Below are 23,516 nucleotides of genomic sequence, written 5' to 3'. Positions count from 1 at the left end.
GCCAAATATTTAGTCCTTTCTGTGCAAGTCCACTGCAGTTATGTGTTTGCAATGCTCCAAAACCTGTATGCACATTATTTTAATTTGATCGAGAAGGGATCTCAGTCTCGCTCTTAGTCTGAAGATGGGTCTCGACCCGAAATGTCACCCATTCCTTCTCTCCAGAGATTTACTCCAGCATTTTGTGTCTACGGTATAAACCAGCATCTGCAGTTCCATCCTACACGGGGATCTAGCTGTCCTGGTCATGTGGTGCTTCATCTGATTTTCTTCTGTAATGTGTGACGAGCTGCGATTTAATGTTGGAATGCTATCCTGCAGAAACCGTTACGCGGAGTTGTCTAGTGGTGCATTTACAAGCTGATATTTTGTGCTTTTCTTAGTCGTGAACTGCAAGCATTTGGGGTTTACAGCAAACTGGATTATGCTTGCAAATTGGTTTCAATATCTAATTGTACAATATTGACGTAAAATAAAAATCAATGTTAACTAGATTTTATTTTTACAATCACAGCTTGCAATGTAGATGTTAAGTTCTCCAGGGTTTCTATTTCTGGTGGAAGAAATTTCAACTGGAGATGTCCTTCACGTTCGTGATTGCTTTAGTTCTTAGATTATTTTTGCAGCGTTTAAGAAATATTTAGATAGCTCCAAGCGAAAGGAGCAGAATTAGGCCATTCAGCCAATCAAGTCTACTCAGCCATTCAATCATGACTGATCTATGGTAGAACTAGTGTAGATTGGTCGACGTGTGCATGTTGGACCGAAGGGCCTGGTTCCCCACTTTGACTCGATTAGATCCCTTAGGTTCACTTTTGGAATAATCACGTGGATGAGTTACCAGATGACTTCTGGCAAGAAAGATTGCTTTGTCAGAAAAGGCATGCATAAGATGATCGGAAACTACTTTTACAATAGCATCCCTTTCCACTGTCAGGTTGCACTAGGATGTGCAAACCAGAAAGTCTCAAGTTTGTTCCTAATCAAATGGTATTGCTATGGCAACAATATAGTGACTGTATTTTGTTTGATCGGTACAAATTGGCAAAAGAAAACCTTGCTGACCATCAATGCAGGACACCTTGAGGCTGCGCACTTAGTCCCCCATTCCTTCTCTCCAGAGATGCTGCCAGTCCTGCTGAGTTACTCCAGTATTTTGGGTCTATCCCCTACTCTACTCTCTTTACTCACGACTGCGCAGTCAGGCACAGCTGCAACGCCATCTTGGGTGGCGAATTTGCAGAGGAGGGCGCCTAGTTATGTAACTGCTTTACTTAATTCAAGAGAGAAATCTTGGCTTCAATATTTTTACTTGACAATCAATTGGACATGACTTAGTTTAGATAGAGCACGGAAACGGCCCTTCGGCCCATCAAGTTCACACAGACCAGCGATCCCCCGCACATTAAAACTACTCTGCAAAACTAGGGACAATCTTATACATTTACAACAAGCCAATTAACCGACAAGCCTGTACGTCTTTGGAGAATGTGAGGAAACCAAAGATCTCGGAGAAAACCCACGCGGTCACGGGGAGAACGTGCAAACTCCGTACCTGACAAGCATCCATAGTTGGGATCGAACCCGGGTCTCTGGGGCTGTAAAGCAGTAGCTCCACCGCTGCACCACTGTGGCGTCAGTGCTTGACCTATGTTCCTAAATGCTGCACAGGAGTTTACAATGTTATCATGTTTGTGTCTTGCTATAGGTTTACAAAGTGCTTGTGAAAAATCATCTAGAAGAAAACTGGGTGGTTTTCAGGAGATACACAGATTTTTCACGACTAAATGATAAGGTAGGTAACACATTTTAAAATTGTCTTCTATTTGCTTGCAAAAAGTACAGAGATACAAAGGAATACTGCTGAATAGGTGCAAGTACACTATCTCCCGAATATACACATATACTATTTTTTCCTCCACGTCATACAGCGATAGGGCATGGAAACAGGCCCTTCAGCCCAACTTGCCCACACCGGCCAATATGTCCCAGCTTCGGTGGTCCCATCTGCCCATGTTGGGCCCATATCCCTCTAAACCTGTCTTATCCATGTTCCTTGCAAACTGAATTAATGGCATGATCTCTTGCAAGCCTGTCAATGGGAGATCCTCCGATTAGTTTATTGTCACGTGTACCGAGGAACAGTGAAAAGTTTTGTTTTGCATGCTAAACGGTCAGTGGAAAGAATATAGATGATTGCAATTGAACCATTTACAGGGAATAAGGTTTAGTGCAAGGTAAAGCTAGTAAAGTCCAATCAAAAATGGTCTGAGGGTCACCAATGAGGTAAATAGTAGTTCAGGACTACTCTCTAGTTGTGGTAGGGTGATTTAGTTGCCTGTTAACTCTGGGAAGAAACTGTCCTTGCTAGTTACCACAAATTAAAAAGAAAACTTAGCTTGAAGATTTAAAAAAAAAAAATCTCACTTGCTGACATTGATATCTCTTAAGTGTAAAGCCTGTTTGGTAAAATTGACCACAATTTGTGAGAGGTGCTCAAGAAAAACAAGAGTGGATGACCAAAATTTTGATCATTGAGTTGGGCTTTACAGTGCCATTTTGGAATCTAAAATGATTCTAATTTCTTCCAGTTGAAGGAAATGTTTCCTGGTTTCCGCCTCGCACTCCCTCCCAAACGCTGGTTCAAGGATAATTACGACACCAACTTTCTGGAGGAACGTCAGCTTGGACTCCAGGCATTTCTGCAAAATCTGGTAGCTCACAAAGATATCGCTAACAGGTATGTAAAAACTTTGTGCAAGTATGCTTGCGGTGCAGGTATAAACGCCGTGCAGACAACACTCGTGGTCAGGATCGAACCTGCGTCTCTGCCGCTGTAACGTAAATATCGAAACATAGAAAATAGGTGCAGGAGTAGGCCATTCGGCCCTTCGAACCTGCACCGCCATTCAATATGATCATGGCTGATCATCCAACTCAGTATCCTGTACCTGCCTTCTCTCTATACCCCCTGATCCCTTTAGCCACAAGGGCCACATTTAACTCCCTCTTAAATATAGCCAATGAACTGGCCTCAACTACTTTCTGTGGCAGAGAATTCCACAGATTCGCCAATCTCTGTGTGTGGAAAAAAGCAATTCTCATCTCGGTCCTAAAAGACTTCCCCCTTATCCTTAAACTGTGATCCCTTGTTCTGGACTTCCCCGACATCGGGAACAATCTTCTTGCATCTAGCCTGTCCAACCCCTTAAGAATTATGGCAAGAATGTCTTTCCTCAGATTAGGAGACCAAAACTGTAAGCAATACTCCAGGTATGGTCTCACCAAGGCCCTGTACAACTGCAGTAGAACCCCCCTGCTCCTATACTCAAATCCTTTTGCTATGAATGCTAACATACCATTCACTTTCTTCACTGCCTGCTGCAACTGCATGCCTACTTTCAATGACTGGTGTACCATGACACCCAGGTCTTGTTGCATCTCCCCCTTTCCTAATCGGCCACCATTCAGATAATAGTCTACTTTCCTGTTCTTGCCACCAAAGTGGGTAACCTCAAATTTATCCACATTAAACTGCATCTGCCATGCCATTGCCTACTCACCCAACCTATCCAAGCCACCTTGCAGCCTCCTAGCATCCTCCTCACAGCTAACACTGTCCCCCAGCTTCGTGTCATCCGCAAACTTGGAGATGTTGCATTCCATTCCCTCATCCAAATCATTAATATGTATTGTAAATAGCTGGGGTCCCAGCACTGAGCCTTGCTGTACCCCACTAGTCACTGCATGTGATTCTGAAAAGGACCCGTTTACTCCTACTCTTTGCTTTCTGTCTGCCAGCCAGTTCTCTATCCACATCAATACTGAACCCCCAATACCGTGTGCTTTAAGTTTGCATACTAATCTCTTATGTGGGACCTAGTCGAAAGCCTACTGAAAGTCCAGATATAACACATCCACTGGATCTCTCTTATCCACTCTACTAGTTAGATCCTCGAAAAATTCTATAAGCTTCGTCAGACATGATTTACCTTTCATAAATCCATGCTGACTTTGTCCAATGATTTCACCACTTTCCAAATGTGCTGCTATCCCATCTTTAATAACTGACTCCAGAATTTTCCCACTACCGAAGTTAGACTAACTGGTCTGTAATTCCCCGTTTTCTCTCTCCATCTCATTTGACCCCTGGTCCCCTGCTATTTCTGGCAGATTATTTATATTTTCCTTAATGAATGCGGAACCAAAGTAGTAATTCATTTGGTCTGCCATGTCCTTGATCCCCATGATCAATTCGCCTGTTTCTGACTGCAGGGACCTACATTAGTTTTAACTAATCTTTTTCTCTTCACATATCTATAAAGGCTTTTGCAGTCAGTTTTTCTGTTCCCTGCCAGTTTTCTATCATAATCTATTTTCCCTTTCCTAATTAAGTCCTTTGTCCTCTGCTGGACTCTGAATTTCTCCAAGTCCTCTGGAAGGCTGCTTTTACCTAACACCACTTCCTGACTTTCAGAACAAGGGGTCACAGTTTAAGGCTAAGGGGGAAATCTTCTGGAACTGAGATGAGAAAACCATTTTTCACACAGAAAGTGGTGAATCTCTGGAATTCTCTGCCACAGAATGTAGTTGAGGCCAGTTTATTGGCTATATTTAAGAGGGAGTTAGATGTGGTCCTGGTGGCTAAAGGGATCAAGGGGTATGGAGAGAAAGCAGGTACAGGATACCGAGTTGGATGATCAGCCATGATCATATTGAATAGTGGTGCAGGCTCGAAGGGCCGAATGGCCTACTCCTGCACCTATTTTCTATGTTTCAATGTTCTTCTGGCTAATTTGTATGCTTCATCTTTTGTTTTGATACTATCCCTGATTCCCCTTGTTATCCACGGATGCACTACTGTGGATAACAAGGCCGTTTTGATTTTACTGGGACATTTGTGCAACAAATCCTGTTCCCCTCTCGTGCATAATTCAACTCCCGAGTGCCTCAATCTAACCCATGTTTATCATTTTTAATCTGTTCCATTGTTCATTAGCATTGACAATTGATTCAAAGAACCATCAGGAATTGCATGTGAACTCTGAAACCAGGTTCGACAGGTAATTCCACAAAATTTGCATTTCTGTATTTCAATATGGCAGAGCAAATTAGAGATGGAAACATGTAAATGATAAACTATTAGAGAATGATCAGCTGGGCCATGATAATTAAATTTGTTCACCCATACCTACAAGTAAAAAGCATGAAAAACACGCTATAATTGTTCGGTTATATGGCATGTGCTGAATTTTACAGTTGGCTGTGAGTTAAATAACTTGCAAACCTGGGAACTAGTTTTCCAAACTGCTGTTTACTTGGCTTGGATAGAGTGGATGTGGAGAGGATGTTTCCACTAGTGGGAGAGTCTAGGACCAGAAGTCATAGCCTCCGAATAAAAGGATGTTCCTTTAGGCAGGAGGTGAGGAACTTCTTTGGTCAGAGGGTGGTGAATCTGTGGGATTCATTGCCACAGAAGGTGGTGGAGGCGAAGTCAATGGATATTTTTAAGGCCGAGATGGATAGAATCTTGATTAGTACAGGTGTCGGGGGTTATGGGGAGACGGCAAGAGAATGGGATTAGGAGGGAGATAAATCAGCCATGATTGAATGGCAGAGTAGGCTTGATGGGCCGCATAGCCTAATTCTGCTCCTATCATTTATGACATGATTAGAAAATGTTGATCAGTGAAGTGCCTGATAACTGCTCTCTTCTGACTCGAACCTCGTTTGACAATCCCCACTACTCGGGTCATGTGCATCAACCACTAAAGAAGAGCATGAGTGGCGGCATGGTGGCGCATTGGTACAGTTGTTCCCTTGCCATGGCAGAGACCCAGGTTCGATCCTGACTACGGGTGTTGTCTGTATGAAGTTTGTATGTTCTCCCTGTGATCGCGTGGGTTTTCTCCAGGTGCTCCGGTTTCCTCCCACATTCCAAAGACATGTGGGTTTGTATGTTAATTGGCTTTGATAGACCCATTTGTTACTGAACCAAGACTTTACTCTGATAATGTTCTTATGAACTGCTGGTGTACAATAGTCTTTCCATGTTAAAATAAATCCACACACAAGAAATATTACACTGGAGTTTGGGTTGCACACAACTCTAGGTTTGTAAGCTCGAGGATTTTGCCCCTCTATCAGTGGAGCAGTACTTGTGTATTTCTGTGTAGGAAGGAATTGCAGATGCTGCCATACACTGAAGATGGACACAATAAGCTGGAGTGACTCAGTGGGTCAGACAGCATCTCTGGAGAAAAGGAATGGGTGACATTTCGGGATTGAGGAAGGGTCGCGACCCAAAACGTCACCTGTTCCTTTTTCTTCAGAGATGTTGCCTGACCCTCTGAGTTAGTCCATCATGATGTATATTTCTTACTTGGGGATAACCCTTAGCCATATCCTGCCCTCCGCTTGGAATATTTGACCTGCCATATTTGAGGTGCTTTCAACGAATTAGAGGCAGTTTGCATACTAATCTCTTATGTGGGACCTAGTCGGGAACTAATCTCTTATATGGAACCTGAATCCTGTACATTTCTGCAATAAAATTCATATTTTTAATGTTTTTTGTCCTTGCAGCACTTCGGTGAGAGAGTTTTTATGTCTGGATGACCCGCCAGGTCCCTTTGACAGTCTAGAAGAGAGCAGGGTAAGTTTTGCTTTAATTATCTGGGTGTGTGCATGGTTTTCCTACAGCAGTGGCATGATTCTTCTACATGTTGAGGAATGTAGGCGTGGGTGGTGTTGATAACAATGGGTTCTAATTTAACCATGCATAGGACTACGCAAGTCGTAAGCATTACAAAGTCAAAGTCAAAGTAGCCTTTATTGTCATTCAGACCTTGCGGTCTGAACGAAGTTATGTTGCCTTGCAATCCTACATATAGTACCAAAATGACAAAAGCACACAATAAACACAAATTAACATCCACCACAGTGAGCTCATCAGGCACCTCCTCACTGTGATGGAAGGCAAAAGGTTTTTGTACGAAAGCAAACGGCAGAAATGTTACTGCAAATGTTAACTTGAGCTAGTATTGTTCCTCAATCTCAGTACCCACTCGTGGCAACCCACAGTTCAACAAGCTACGATGAGTTTTAGTCAGACGAGCTAAAATTAAAACTAAACAGATGCAGCAGCGCGGGACTTTTAATAATAGAGGCCAGCCTGTTTATGAAGCCTCCCAGTGAGATGTTTATTAGTATTTGGGGTTAGACGTGGAAACGGGCCCTTTGGTCGACCAGTGATCCCTGCACAATAACACTATCCTACACATACTAAGGATAATTTATAATTTATGATTTTACCAAAGCCAATTATCCTACAAATCTTTGTAGAGTGTTGGAGGAAATCTGAGCACCCAGAGAAAACCCACGCAGGTCACGGGGAGAACATGCAAACTCTGTACAGACAGCACCCGTAGTCAGGATCGAACCCGGGTCCCTGTAAGACAGAAACTGTACCGCTGTGCCGCCCTGATGGCCAATCTGAAGGCTTTAAAATAAACATCCTTGCATGACAGTTTCTTAGCGGGTGTATAAAAGGAAGGTTGATACAAGCGGAGGAGGTTGATCCGAAAGGACAAGTGCAGTGTGGAATGTAAGTGTGAGACTTTGACTTGAGATGCTTCGGCATAGAGGGTGCCGTTGGGGAAAAGGGATGATCTTTCTTAAACTTTCCTTGGTCTGGTACAGTGAAGGAGGGTAGTTAGGGCAGTGGAATGCTCCTGGTGCAGGATGTGGTGAGTCGGGGAGACTTTGTATCCCCGAGGCCTATACCCGTGTGAGGTGTCCGCATCATGAAACTGGAAACTGGAGCAGCAGCTGGACAACCTCTGGATCATCTGAGGCCGAGGAGGTCATAGATAAAGTTACTGTGAGGTGGTCACGCCTAGGGTAGAGGCAGAAAGTGGATGGGTGACCACCAGCAGAGGAGTAGTCAGAGAATTGGAGTCCCTGTGGCCATTCCCCTTGACAAAAGGCATGCCTCTTTGGATGCGGTTGGTGTGGGTGGGGTGTCCGGTCAGAAGAAAGCAGCAGTCCGAGAGCAAGGAAACGAGCCCTTGGGCCCAACTGGTATTGATTGATATTTGGTTACAATTCAAACTTGTACTTGGGTGGCTATCTCATTTACCTTTCCATATATGGGGAAAGAGATCAATTAAAACTAATTAACAGGATGGCAGGGTGACGTGGCGGTAAAGCTGTCGCCTTACAGCGCCAGAGACCCGGGTTCGATCCTGACTAAGGGTGCTGTCTATGGAGTTTGTACGTTCTCCCCGTGACCTGTGTGAGTTTTCTCCGAGATCGTCGGTTTTCTCCCGCACTTCAAAGATGTACAGGTTTGTAGGTTAATTGGCTTGGTATAAATGGAAAATTCTCCCTAACGTGTGTCGGGTAGTGTTAGTGTGCGGGGATCGCTGGTCGGTGTGGACTTGGTGGGCCGAACTGTATCTCTAAACTAGGCTAAACTAAACTCAAGGGTTTGAAGAACGACTTCAAAATGATTTCTAATTTGGCACTTCCTATCACCAACGTCCAGTTTAAATTACAATGTTCCTGTGCTCTGAGGGAGTGTACATAGTCTGATCCCATTGAATTTGAGAGACCCCGAGTCCTATCTGATTTGTAACTTCTCTATTTCCAAACGCATTCCCTTGTACTCATTCCTTCGTCCTTTAAAGTGTATACATTGTACTCCAGCCAAACATATGAAAGAAATCTGTGCTCCTTAGACCACATGGCAATGTTGGCACTAATCCTCTGCTCCTTGCTTTGTAGTATAGAATGCACATAAAATCTCCAAAGCATTTCTCAGTTGCACAAATCCAAGCTGACATTCCAGTTCAGCTCTGCGGAAATGGGTGTACTGTCTGAGCTAGTCTTTTCAATGAAACATTAAATAAAGGTCTTGGTTGTACTCTTGAGTGGAGATAAAAGATCCCATGACATGCTGCAGTAATTTGGGGAAAATCCGGGGAGAAGGCAGGAACGGAGTTCTAATTGGGGATAATCAGCCATGATCACATTGAATGGCAGTGCTGGCTCGAAGAGCCGAATGGCCTACTCCTGCATCTATTGTCTATTTCCCCCCATGTTGTGGCCAATGTTTATTTCTTAATCAACGTCAACAGAAATGGATTAGGTCTCCAGTCAACCGATTAGAGTCTGAATAAGGGTCCCAACCTGAAACGTCATTCATCCATGTTCTCCAGGAATGCAGCCTGACCTGCTGAGTTACTCCAGCACTTGGTGTCTTTTTTTGGAAACCAGCAACTGCAGTTCCTTGTTTCCAGCTCCGCCACTGATTTTCCAACACCCTTAGTTCCAGAATTTTCTGGATTATCTGTTTTGCCAGACCAACAGGGGTCACGGTCTCCAAGTGGAGTTTAAACGGTCGGCGGAGGCTGAGATATCTGGCTCGGAAGTTGACGATGAGGACAGATCTGCCGGCTCCAACCAGTGCTGAGTTCTAGAGCCCAAGCTGCAGGCGGCAAATTTGATCTGCCGATCGGCTGCAGAAGTCCCAATAAGGTTGGAATCCGCTGCCTCACCTGGCCTAGACGCCACATTTTCAGAGGGACCTGCAGTGGGATTTTCAAGTGCGCTCTTGAAATTTTGTCTGGATTAATGGAGGTGCCGGACTGCCAGTTGCCAGAAAATCTGTGAGGGGCGTGTACTTATTGTTCTCAGGGCCTAAGAGCACAGTGACGGTCTAAAGTAGAGTCCTTTCACTTACAATACCATATTTATGGTTTCAAAAAGTACTCAATAAATTTCTAAACTAAGTTCCAGTAATATTCAACATTTCATTAAGAATTTTGTCGATATTCCATTGTATACACAGACATGATCTTTCAGAGTTTTATGCATCTATGAAAACCTGACACGATAGAAAATATTCACTGTTCTGGTCAATGACAGTATAAATCGGCATTTTGTAAGTGCAGCAAACCTAATTTTGCATGATGTACCAGAGGAATGCAGATAATGATCATGAAGGGTGGTAACTGGTAGATGAAACTAGTTTACACAAACAAACCAAGCACTGGGCTAACTAATCGGGTCAGGCAGTAGTCAGCATCTCTGGGGAACATGGGTAGGTGACGTTTCGTGCCAAGACCTTTCTTCAAAGATGCTGCCTGACCTGTTAAATTACTCCAGCACTTTTTTTGTAAGGCAGCATCAGCAGTTCCTCGTTACTACACACTGGTATTCAAACTGTTTTCAGTGTTTGGTGGTTGCTGCATCATGTCTTTATTGAATTATAACTTCACTTCAAAACTCTGGTTATAATTAAGGGCTTCTTGTGGGTGTAACAAATGTAACATGTAACTTCGGACTCAGAATTATTTTCACAATTTTATTAACTCAGTCATATGGCTGCAGATTTAGACTATGTAATTGATGGTATCAATATAAAGGAAAATTAACTACTGTAAAGTTAAAACATCCTAAATGCTGGAATTATGCCATTGTTTAATTTCAGTTTTAGTTCTCTAGATGCTAATCATTTTCTGTTTGACATATCTTGGAATAATACACTACAGTTAGACAATAGGTGCAGGAGTAGGCCCTTTGAGCGAACTCTGCCATTCAATGTGATCATGGCTGATCATCCACAATCAGTACCCCATTCCTGCCTTCTCCCCATATCTCCTGACTCCGCTATCCTTAAGAGCCCTATCTAGCTCTCTCTTGAAAGTATCCAGAGAACCGCCCTCTGAGGCAGATAATTCCACAGACTCACAACTCTCTGTGTGAAAAAGTGTTTCCTCATCTCTGTTCTAAATGGCTTACCCCTTCTTAAACTGTGGCCCCTGGTTCTGGACTCTGGACTGGTTTCGGGTCGATACCCTTCTTCACACGAAGGGTTTCGACCCGAAACGTTGCCTATTTCCTTCACTCCATAGATGCTGCCTCACCCGCTGAGTTTCTCTAGCAATTTTGGCTACCTTCGATTTTCCAGCATCTGCAGTTCCTTCTTAAACACAGTATTCCAGGTATGGTCTCACTAGGGCCCTGTACAACTGCAGAAGGAACTCTTTGCTCCTATACTCAACTCCTCTTGTTATGAAGGCAAACATGCCATTTGCTTTTTACCCTGCCTGCTGTACCTGCATGCTTGCTTTCATTGATGAACAAGGACCCCCAGATCCTGTTGTACTTCCCCTTTTCCCAACTTGACACCATTTTGATAGTAATCTGCCTTCCTGTTTTTGCTACCAACGTGGATAACCTCACATTTATCCACATTAAACTGCATCCGCCATGCATCTGCCCACTCACCCAACCTGTCCAAGTCGCCCTGCATCCTCATAGCATCCTCTTCATAGTTCACATTGCCACCCAGCTTTGTGTCATCTTCAAATTTGCTAATGTTACTTGTAATTCCTTCATCTAAATCATTGATGTATATTGTAAATAGCTTTGGTCCCAGCACAGAGCCTTGTGGTACCCCACTAGTCACTGCCTGCCATTCTGAAAGGGACCCATTAATCCCTACTCTTTGTTTCCTGTCTGCCAACCAATTTTCTATCCATGTCAGCACTCTACCCCCAATACCATGTGCCCTACTTTTGCCCACTAATCTCCTATGTGGGACCTTATCAAATGCTTTCTGAAAGTCCAGGTACACTACATCCATTGGCTCTCCCTTGTCCATTTTCCCAGTTACATCCTCAAAAAATTCCAAAAGATTAGTCAAGCATGATTTTCCCTTCGTAAATCCATGCTGACTCGGACCGATCTTGTTGCTGCTGTGCAAATGTGCTGCTATTTCATCTTTTATAATTGACTCCAGCCTCTTTCCTACCACCGATGTCAGGCTAACTGGTCTATAATTCCCTGTTTTCTCTCTCCTGCCTTTCTTAAAAAGTAGGATAACAGTAGCTACCCTCCAATCCACAGGAACTGATCCTGAATCTATACAACATTGGAAAATGATCACCAATGCGTCCACGATTTCTAGAGCCAGTTCCTTAAGTACCCTGGGATGCAGACCATCAGGCCCTGGGGATTTATCAGCCTTCAGTCCCATCTGTTTACCCAACACAATTTCCTGCCTAATGTGGATTTCCTTCAGTTCCTCCATCACCCCAGATCCTCTAGCCACTAGTACATCAGGGAGATTGTTTGTGTCCTCAGTGAAGACGGATCCAAAGTACCTGTTCAACTCGTCTGCCGCTTCTCTGTTTCCCATAAAAAAATTCACCCTTTGCAATCTTCAAGGGTCCAACTTTGGTCTTAACTATTTTGTTCCTCTTCAAATACCAAAAGAAGCTTTTACTATCCTCCTTTATATTCTTGGCTAGCTTACCTTCATACCCCATCTTTTCTCCCCATATTACCTTTTTAGTTATCTTCTGTTGCTTTTTAAACATTACCCAATCCGCTGGTTTCCCACTCATCTTTGCTATGTTGTACTACTTCTCTTTTATTTTTATACTGTCCCTGACTTCCCTTGTCAGCCACAGTCGCCCCTGACTCCCGTTGGAATCTTTCTTCCTTTTCGGAATGAACTGATCCTGCACCTTCTGTAATATTCCCAGAAATACCTGCCGTTGTTGTTCCACTGTCATCCCTGCTAAGGTATCTTTCCAGTCAACCTTGGCCAGTTCCACCCTCATGGCTCCATAGTCCCCTTTGTTTAAAACTTATCATATTATGGTCACTACCTCCTGATAGCTCCTTAACAAATCCTTAATTTGATAGGCTCCCTTATCAAATCCGGTTCATTACACAACACTAAATCCAGAATTGGCTTCTCCCTGGTAGGCTCCAGTACAAGCTGCTCTAAGAATCCATCACGGAGGCACTCTACAAACTCCCTTTCTTGGGGTCCAGTACCAACCTGATTTTCCCAGTCTACCTGCATGTTGAAATCCCCCATAATAACCGTAGTATTACCTTTACGACATGCCAATTTAAACTCTTGATTCAATTTGCACCCTATATCCAGGCTACTGTTTGGGGGGGCCTGTAGATAAGTCCCATTAGGGTCTTTTTACCCTTACAATTCCTCAGTTCTATCCATACTGACTCAACATCTCCTGATTCTATGTCACCCCTCGCAAGGGACTGAATTTCATTCCTCACCAACAGAGCTACCCCACCCCCTCTGCCCACCTGTCTGTCTTTTCGATAGGACGTATACCGTTGAATATTCAGTTCCCAGCTCTGTTCCTCTTGCAGCCATGTCTCAAATTCCCACCACGTCATACTTGCCAATTTCTAACTGAGCCTCAAGCTCGTCCAGTTTATTTCTTATACTTTGTGCATTAACACTAACTTCGGTATTCACCTCCCCTCTCACACTGGTCACTATTGGCTCTGACATTACTCTCTTATCCCTTCTTGAACTTTCCTTCCCATTAATTCGGGAGTCTTTTGTAACTTTTCCTGCACTCCAACTTTTCCTGCACTCCCAATTTGTCAATCTCTTCCCCCCCCCCCCCCCCCCCCCCACACACACACATTTAATTATGACTAAAGCAGTGTTTGATGAAAAATGTTGAGTTTTAAATCTATGGTTATCTTCCATAGGCATTCTGTGAAACTTTGGAAGAAACTAACTACAGACTGCAGAAGGAACTTGCTGATAAACAGAAGGAAGTAGAGGCTTTGAAGAAATTACTGGACGAAAAACATCTTCATATAGAATTTTTAGAAAGTAGAGTAAGGTATTAAGGCACCATCCCACCTTATGTACTGTATCTGCTGTTCCAGGTGTGGACTCCGGTATATTGGCAAGCACAGGATCAGCGATCGTTTCGCTGAACACCTTCCCTCAGTCCGCCTAAACCTACCTGACTCCCGGTTGCTCAACACTTTAACTCTCCCTCCCATTCCCAATCTGACCTTTCTGTCCTGGGCCTCCTCCATTGTCAGAGTGAAGCCCACTGCAAATTGGAGGAACTGGACCTCATACTTCGCCTGGGTAGCTTGCACCCCAGCGGTATGAACATTGACTTCTCTAACTTCCGATAGCCCTTGCTTTCCTTCTCTACATCCCCTCCCCTTCCCAGTTCTCCCACCAGTCTTACTGTCTCTGACTACATTTTATCTCTACCGCCCACTCCCCTGACACCAGTCTGAAGAAGGCTCTCAACCCGAAACATCACCCATTCCTTCTCTCTAGAGATGCTGCCTGTCCTGCTGAGTTACTCCACCATTTTGTGTCTATCTTCGTATTAAGACACTTGTTGAGTCTTGTGATTTTTTAACATTTTATAAATGTTATAGATGGTGATTTTAATGTCTCTTTAAACTTGGTTATCCATTTTTTAATCTGTAAGTGGTTAATGTATATAGTTGGCATCTTACTTTTGGGATCTCGACTATTTGACACTTGCTCTCATCGGTTTGAGCTATTTCCAGCAACTTAGTCAAATCTGAGGGCAAAATTGCTCCTTTTTTGGCTATTAATAACTTCCACTCGCGCTGTTTTAAAAAACGTCTTACAAATCCAAAATAATTCTCAAAATAACCACAGAATTACATGTAATGTCCATTTTAGAATCTAGTTGATTTGCTTTTAACCATCCTGCCACCAGTGTCACCTTATTCCATGAGTCTCAAGTTCTTTGAAAAGTCACCCCCTGATAATTCGGCTGGTCCTGCTTGTTCAGGCCTTTTCTTATCCTCGGCTCCCTACCAATAACTTTTAGTTTGAAGAGGGTCCTGACCCGAAACATCAACCATCCATTTTCTCCTGAGGTGCTGCCTAACCGCTGAGTTATTCCAGTACTTTATGTCTATCCTTGATAATTCTCAGTTCTGGTTAGTTTGCTACATTTTCTTTTCTTTTTTTTTTTTTTTTTTTTTGTTGCTTCATTGGTAGAAACTGTGAAAATACAACGTGTGCAGTAAGAACCAGCAAATTGTTTTAAGTTGTGTATTGAAATGCTTTTTCTATCTTTTTATAGGGAATTGTCCTTGGAACAAGAAAATACCCGGCGACCTTCAGGCCAGGAGAGTGAATGTAGTGGCGAAGTTGAGTCTTCTGCAGTAGAAGCTGACCAAGCTGTTATAGAGGATGACAGGTAGCCATTGCCCCAGATCTTTACACTTGAGTTTTAGTTTGGAGATGCAGCGTGGTTGTGCCAACCAGCGATTCCCCGCATGATATCCTACACACACTAGGGACAATTTACAATTGTACCAAGACAATCAACCTACAAATCTGTACGTTTTTGGAGTGTGGGAGGAAACCGGAGAAAACCCATGCAGGTCATTGGGAGAACGTACGAACCCTGTAACAAACAAGCACTCAAAGTCGGGATCAAACCTGAGTCTCTGCCGCTGTAATGGGCCTGTCCCACTTACGCAACTTTTTCGGCGACTGCCGGCACCTGGCATAGTTCGTTACAGGTCGGCGAAAATTTTCAACATGTTGAAAATCCAGTGGCGACCAGAACAAGATATGACTCTTTGGGCGACTACTCATGACCATACAGGCTTCACCCCGTGACATGTCGCCAGGGTGTTGCCTGTATGGTCGAGAGTAGTCTCCCCAGTCGCCGCTGAATTTTTAACATGTTGCGTAAAAGCCGCATAAGTGGGACAGGCCCTTAAGGCAGCAGCTCTACAGCTGCGCCACAGTACCATGCTGCCCACACCAACTTTCCTCAAAAATGACATGCAGCAATGATTCACGGGCTTAATTGCGAGGATGACGGACGAGGAATCTACGCAATGAGTATGCAAACTGCACCGATTCTGAAGTTGAGGAGAGGTTATCTCTGATATGAGTTTTTTTAAGTCCTTGGGAGGGTTTGTTAACATTGATGCTAGGAGAGGGTAATTAGCTGATTACAATGTTATCTGCCAGTTAAATCAAAGAGATAAATATTGGTCACTGTCTGCTTCTATCTTTAAACAAAGTATGAAGAAGGGCCCCGATCCGAAACATCATCTATTCATGTTCTCCTGGGGATGCTGCCTGACCCGCTAAGTTACTACAGCACCTTATCTTTCATTGTTATTAACTGTATTAATTAAATTTGAATTTTTCGGGTACAGGTTGGCCATTTTGGAATAAGATGAAATGTTTATTTAAGATGCAGTGCAAAAACAGGCCCTTCGGCCCATAACGCCCGTGCCGACCAGTAAACCCACACACTGACACTATCCCACACACTGGGGCAATTAAGTATTTTACCGAAGCTAATTAGCCTACAAACCTGTACATCTTTGGAGTGAGGGCGGAAACCAGAGCACCCAGAGGAAACCCACACAGGTCACAGGGAGAACTTACAAACTGTACAGAGAGCACCCGTAGTCGGGATCAAACCCGGGTCTCTGGTGCTGTAAGGCAGCAACTCTACCGCTAAACCACTCTGCCGCCTTTTTTTCTTCCCATAAGTTTATGAATCTTTGCAATTCTCACCAAAGGGACAGCTGTAGCTGTTCAGGTATTCAGTTCATTTTTGGCTGAAGCTTTGGGCACAAATATTGAGTGTTTAGGATAGGAATTATGTAGGGAAGTTGAAGATGTTTTGCTTTTAAAATATGAAAGCTGATGAGCAAAATTGATCACTCCCATTTGTATTCTTGGGAAATTATCTGTATTTATGTTGGTCAAGGAACGTCCTTTGGGATTCCTACCCCAAAACATTATAATTGGGGAACATGCAATATCCTGTTAAAAGCCAACTGGTCCAAGCTGACTGAACATTGGGATCACACTCAAGCCTTGCCCAAGTCCCCAACCTACACATGAGTCATTGTATGTATCTACCTGGACATATTTTGTTTAGTTTAGAGATACAGTGTGGAAACGGGCTCTTCGGGCCACCGAGTCTGGGTTGGTCTGGTCTGGATGATTTGACTCCGAATCAGTTTAGTTTAGACATGCAGCACAGAAACGGGCACTTCGGCCCACAGAGTCCAAACTGACCAGCGATCCCTGTGCACTAGCCTACATACTGAGGCCAATTTAAATTTTTTACCAAAGTTGAATTACCCTACAAACTTACACATCTTTGGAATGTAGGATGAAACCGGAGCACCCAAGGGAATCCCACGCGGTCACGGGGGGAACATTCATACTCCAAACACAGGATTCTCTCCAGGGTCTCTGGCATTAGTGATGATCTTGGACAGCGTGTAGTAAACCATGTGCAACCCCCGGTTGTCGCCTTTTGGATTGTGGGAATTTGCCCTGACAGAATTCACATCACTACCCATGAATTTGCGATGCAGATAAGTTTGCTCTCAAAATATATGTAAGATCGCTGACCGGCGATCGTCACACAATAACACACACACACACACACACTATCTAACACACACACACAAACACACACACACAATCAAACACACACACACACACACACACACACACACACACACACACACACTAACACACACACACACACACCCGACACACACGCGCACACACACACACACACACACACACACACACACACACACACACACACACACACAATACACACACACAACACACACACACACACACACACACACACACACACACACACACACACACACACACACACACACACACACACACACACACACACACACACACACACACACACACACACACACACACACACACACACACACACACACAATAACACACACACACACACACACACACACACACACACACACACACACACACACACACACACACACGTACACACACACACACACACACACACACACACACACACACACTAACACACACACACACACACACACACACACACACACACACACACACACACACACACACACACACACACACACACAATAACACACACACACACACACACACACACACACAATAACACACACACACACACACACAATACACACACACACACACACACACACACACACACACACACACACACACAATACACACACACACACACACAACACACACACACACACACACACACACACAATAACACACACACAACACACACACACACACACACACACACACAATAACACACACACACACACAATAACACACACACACAATAACACACAGACACACAGCCACAGGCAGACAGACAGACAGAGAATGGAGCGGCTGGGCTTGTACACTCTGGAGTTTAGAAGGATGAGAGGCTGATCTTATTGAAACATATAAGATTATTAAGGGTTTGGACACGCTAGAGGCAGGAAACATGTTCCCGATGTTGGGGGAGTCCAGACCAGGGGCCACAGTTTAAGAATAAGGGGTAAGCCATTTAGAACCGAGACAAGGAAACAGTTTTTCTCACAGAGAGTTGTGAGTCTGTGGAATTCTCTGCCTCGGAGGAGGCCGGATCTTAGGATACTTTCAAGAGAGCTAGATAGGGCTCTTAAAGATAGCGGAGTCAGGGGATATGGGGAGAAGGCAGGAACGGGGTACTGATTGGGGATGATCAACCATGATCACATTGAATGGCAGTGCTGGCTCGAAGGGCTGAATGGCCTACTCCTGCACTTATTGTCTATTGTCTAATACCAGTTGTCAGGGTTGAACCTGGGAGTCTGGCGCTGTAAGGCAACAACTCTACTACTGCCCCCACATGCTGCCCTAGTGGTTGGGAATAAGTTTATGAAATGCCGCTTGAAGCTGATAGCTGGAAAATGTCCGAGGGTGTGTAAGAGAGAACAAAGCAGCGTAAGTGGAGAATGGAACATTTGTGAACCTTGACTCGCTTCATTTTAACCTTTTTTGAACAAAAAGAAACTTGTGTTGATGTTCTTAATTTGTCATTTATTACTGCCTGTATTTCAGTTTGGGAATGGAGTCTGATAAAGAGCAATCTGCAGCCTGCCACAACAGCCCTGTAACTGAAACATCGTCAGTAGAAGAAGCCCAAGCTGCTGAAGAAGACATAGAACAGCAAGCAAATGCTGATGGTTAACTTTGCTGGCAATACGTTATAACAATAGCTGTAGCTGGAATACAGCATAAAGGCTTTGTCTCTAGTTATTATCTGTATGTTTTTAGGATATGCCATTCTTCCATAATTAGATATCTCAATATGTTTGCTTAATGCAACAGGTTTTATCGATCTGCTCTGCTGGGCTTCCTTGTGCAATTAAGAAGAGCTCAATCACTTATTCACTAATTGGGCTGTTGGTTCTATCCTGGATGCATTCTGTTTTATAACATTTCAGTTTTCAGTAAGGTACATTTTAGTGTGCGTCTTGAAATATGTGCAGGAATAAGTATGTTAATTTGCATTGCAGAATGTTTCAAATTGCATTACAATTTAAGTAATCCAAGCCATTGTTGCCCCTGCGACATAAATGCAAAGTTGTTTTTTTTGCCAGGAATATGTAAGTGAAAGAGTTTGAATGTTCTGTGTACTTCCAATGATATTGGGGTTTCATCAAACCCAAAGAGCCGGATTTCAATGGGCCTCAGTATGATCTGCATTGAAATTGAATGTTTGAACGTCATCTAAGCAATTGGGTTGCTTCAGATAACGGGCACAATGTGGTTTCGTTTTAGTTTTGTTCCCCTGAACCTTGCAGAATTTGTATAGAAAGCAAATGTGAAATGTGTCACTTTTTCCAAACTCGCTAGGTTAATGTCAAAAGATGTTAGAATCGACATTCCCAATATATGTGGCAGTAGCTGAAGTTCTGACAAGAGAAGGAACCAGGTCTTGTGGTGCACTTTGTGTTTGAATGTTCTATCAAATATTGTTGGTAGAAGACACTTTAGATGTATGGTGCCTTTTAACTGTTGTTACAATCAAAGTAACTAGTTTTGCTTCATTAATGTTGGTTCATTAAGGTTGCATGTCTTGGTTATGCTAAGTGCCTTGTTTTACTGGATTTGCAGGAGCTGTAACCACATTTGTCGATTGCTCTTATTTCATTCGTCCTGCTTCAATTAATATTTGTTGCTGAGAATTTATTATTGGCTAATTACAAAGCCAGGATATAGGATATTTAGAGTAAACCAGAACTGCCTGTTTAAAAAACAAAAAAAAGGAATATCTTTTAATTTATGCTAGTAGTTGAGATTGAGTTGCAAAGCCCCTAAAGATGGACTTTTTACTGGAGAGTGGTTGTAATCTTCCACTGGATGTCTTGGGTCATGTTTTGTTTTACATTGTGTGCCAAATTTGTGAAGATTTTACTGCATGATTTAAATTACAGGTAACTATATGTCTCCCCACCACATGAAGATCATTTGTTTGGAAACAAATACAGCTTTTTGAAATTTGCATGTTTCAATTGAAGGATGCTGTTTTATTTTAAAATAAAGATTTTTTCATTTGACATTCAGTGATCTTTGCTTTTGTTTATTTAAAGTGCCATTTTCTTAAAACTATTTGCAACTCCCCTTTCTGTAAATGGCCTGTCCCACTTGGTGATTTTAACAGTGTCGTCAAAATATTTTGAACATTTCAAAATCCAGCGGTGACAAAAAAGTGGTTGCGACAAAAAACACCGCACCACATACGCCATCACCGCTGCGTCATACGTCGTCACGCCGCATATTTTTCGGTGACATGATACATCAGTCAATGATGCCGGCAGTCGACGAGAAAATCGCCAAGTGGGACAGGCCATTATGGCAAAGCCAAATAATGGGGCTTAGACTAGTGAAAGATGGTCACTTGACCATAGATCATTATAATTACCTTAGCAAGGGTTCCCAACCTGGGGTCAATTTACCCCCAGGGAGTAAATTTGTTGATCTGGATTTGTACGTATTTTTTCTTATTGATTGACTATGTGGTTCTGGTATACCGGTATCTGTTCATCATTAGTTCATAAATAAGAGAAATAACATTGTTATGTGCTATTAAAGTTGCCTGGGGTAAATGGGATGAAAAAGGTTGGGAACCCCTATCTTATAGATCCCCAGCCCTGCACTGCCCACTTCTATCCAAAATAAATGCCCTGCAGTTTCCAACCTTATCGTTCCCCAGCCCCACATTGCCTGCAACTAACATCACCTCCTGAACTGTTGCTGGTCTCATCACCTCTGACGATCTGCCCCCCACATGCTTCAACCTTATACGATAGAACTTTATTCATCCCAAGAGTGAAATTGGTTTGCCAACAGTAAAATATTGTTCACTGCCTGCTTCTATCTAAAAAAAAGTCTGAAAAGGGCCCTGACCCGAAACATTGCCTATTCATGTTCTCCTGGGGATGCTGCCTGACCTCCTGAGTTACTCCAGCACGTTATCTTTAATTGTAATTAACTGTTCTAATGACTTGAATTAAAATTACAAAGATGGGTGGTGAGGAATTCAAAGCAGCAGTTCGCATGTTTGGGATCTCCATTGTGGATTAAGTAACCAAACCTGCCATTTTTTTAAATAAATACAAGGCTTAGGCTATGTCTGCAGACAGAACAATGAGTGTTAACAATTCATTTCCGTGATCACTCATCATGTGAACTTGAACCTTGGTGGTTGCTTTTGAGAATGCACATCTGAAACCTGGTGTTTAAACTAAGTTGTTCACTTGGACCTATCTAAAAGCCTAAAAGCATAGGAGTAAATGGCAGCAGTTCCACTTATTGGCTTTAATGGGAGTTTTACCAGAACTGCACACACATGAGTGTCATTCAAACTTTGAACAACATTAATCAAATATACTTTCCACTGACTGGTTAGTACACAACAAAAGCTTTTCACTGCACCCCTAAACTAGACTAAATCTATATGTGTTCCACTACATGGGCAGCACAGTGATACAGCAGTAGTTCCTGCCTTGCAGTGTCAGAGACCCAGGTTCGATCCTGACTACGGGTGCTGTCTGTATGGAACGTATGTTCTCCCTGTAACCACGTGGGGTTTCTCCGGTTGCCTCTCACACTCGATGGTTTTAAATTATAAGTTTAATTTGACTAAAACAAAATCAAGTGCTTTAACAAGAACTATCTACTCAGTAAATCATGTATTCAATCTTCTCACATATTAAATAAATTCCAATTCCACTGGTACAAAAGACAATAGAATAAAGTTTGGTGTAAATTTTCTTGGTAAGCTAGTCAGTAATATCTTGTGTAAGAAAGAACCGCAGATGCTGGTTTAAATCGAAGGTAGACACAAAATCAAGAGTCAATTTAATTGTCATTTGGACCCCTAGAGGTCCAAACGAAATGCCGTTTCTGCAGCCATACATTACACACAAATAGACCCAGACACAACATAATTACATTTTACATAAACATCCATCACATAGCTGTGATGGAAGGCCAAAAAAAAAACTTATCTCTCCACTGCACTCTCCCCCCCCCGATGTCAGAGTCAAAGTCAAAGCCCCCGGCTGGCGATGGCGATTGTCCCGCGGCCATTGAAGCCACGCCGGGTGGTGCGAGGTCGCACACCGGGTCTTGGTGTTGGAGCCCCCGGTGTGCGCTCGCAAAGTCCCGCGGCCATTCCAGCCGCGCGGGGCGGTGTAGTGAGGCCCCGCTCCAGGAGCTCTTCAACCCCGCAACACGGGCGGGAGAATTCGCCGTTGCAGGAGCCCCGAAAAGCGGTCTCTCTCCAGGGATCCGCGGGCTCCCGGCGCCGCTGTCCGCAGACCCGCAGCAGCAGCCTCCGACTCAGCAGCGGCATCGGCAGCAGCAGCAGCAGCAGCAGCCTCCTCCACCGCTCCAACCGCTCCGGACTCGGCCAGCCCCGCGACGGCGACGGTGAGTAGCACCAGAGTCCCCGGCTTCTTCCTGTTGGAGGCCGCTCCTCGTTGCGGCCCCAACGACAACGGAAACCCGACGAGAAAAAGGTCGGGTCTCCAGTGCAGGGAGAGATTTAAAAAGTTTCCCCCCCCTCCCACACACACACCCCAACAAAAAATAACAAAAACTACATTAAAACACAGACAGAAAATAATAAAAACGCGGACAGACTGCAGAGGCCGCTGCTGGCCAGAGCCGCGCCGCTGGAGTAACAGCTGGAGTAACAGCAGGACATCTGTCTCTTCTCTCCAGAGATGTTGCCTACCCACTGCGTTACTCCAGCATTTTGTGTCTGAGCGGGCAGGCAACATCTCTGGAGAGAAGAGACAGATGCTGCCTGTCCTGCTGAGACTCTGGCATTTTGTCTACCTTCGATTTAAACCAGCATCTGCTGTTCTTTCCTACACAGGTTTGTAGGTTAATTGGCTTTTGTAAATTGTCACTGGTGTGTAGTAGGATAGTGCTAGTATATAGGGGTGATCGCTGGTCTGAAGGGCTTGATTCCATGCTCTATCTCCAATGTCTATCATGGGCAGGAATGACAAGGTAGGCCCAAATGGTCTTTTTCTGTACTGTTCGAGAAACTATACAGACAACAAATTCAAGTTAATGGTCTGCACCTTGTATGAAATATGTTGGCCATCAGGGAATTGAAAACAATCCAGAATTTCAGAGCATTATTTTTCAGGCCGCCATGCGTGTGTGTAAGGGGACCTGATCAGACTCAACTGCAATACTCTTGACTATAGTGCTGCCAACTCTCATGCATTGAGCGTGAGACTCGCGCATTTCACGCACTCAGGCTTCCAGCTCCTCCACACTT

General features: G+C 43.7%; 1 protein-coding gene across 2 annotated transcripts in view; it reads left to right on the top strand.

Annotated features, from left to right (window-relative positions):
- Nucleotides 1-19,297, top strand: part of snx16 (sorting nexin 16) — a 37,817-nt gene extending 18,520 nt beyond the window's left edge. For both annotated transcript variants that reach the window (XM_055634234.1, XM_055634233.1), the window contains exons 3-8: nucleotides 1,709-1,795; nucleotides 2,592-2,740; nucleotides 6,586-6,655; nucleotides 13,552-13,688; nucleotides 14,934-15,050; nucleotides 18,773-19,297. In XM_055634234.1, the coding sequence (XP_055490209.1) occupies nucleotides 1,709-1,795; nucleotides 2,592-2,740; nucleotides 6,586-6,655; nucleotides 13,552-13,688; nucleotides 14,934-15,050; nucleotides 18,773-18,902 (690 nt within the window). In that variant the 3' untranslated portion in view covers nucleotides 18,903-19,297. The remainder of the gene's footprint in view (nucleotides 1-1,708; nucleotides 1,796-2,591; nucleotides 2,741-6,585; nucleotides 6,656-13,551; nucleotides 13,689-14,933; nucleotides 15,051-18,772) is intronic.
- The last annotated feature ends 4,219 nt before the right edge of the window (nucleotides 19,298-23,516 follow it).

Source organism: Leucoraja erinacea, chromosome 4, assembly GCF_028641065.1.
Source record: "Leucoraja erinacea ecotype New England chromosome 4, Leri_hhj_1, whole genome shotgun sequence".
Taxonomy (NCBI): domain Eukaryota; kingdom Metazoa; phylum Chordata; class Chondrichthyes; order Rajiformes; family Rajidae; genus Leucoraja; species Leucoraja erinaceus.
Note: the sequence above shows the minus strand (reverse complement) of the source record. Positions and strands in the feature narration are given on the sequence as shown.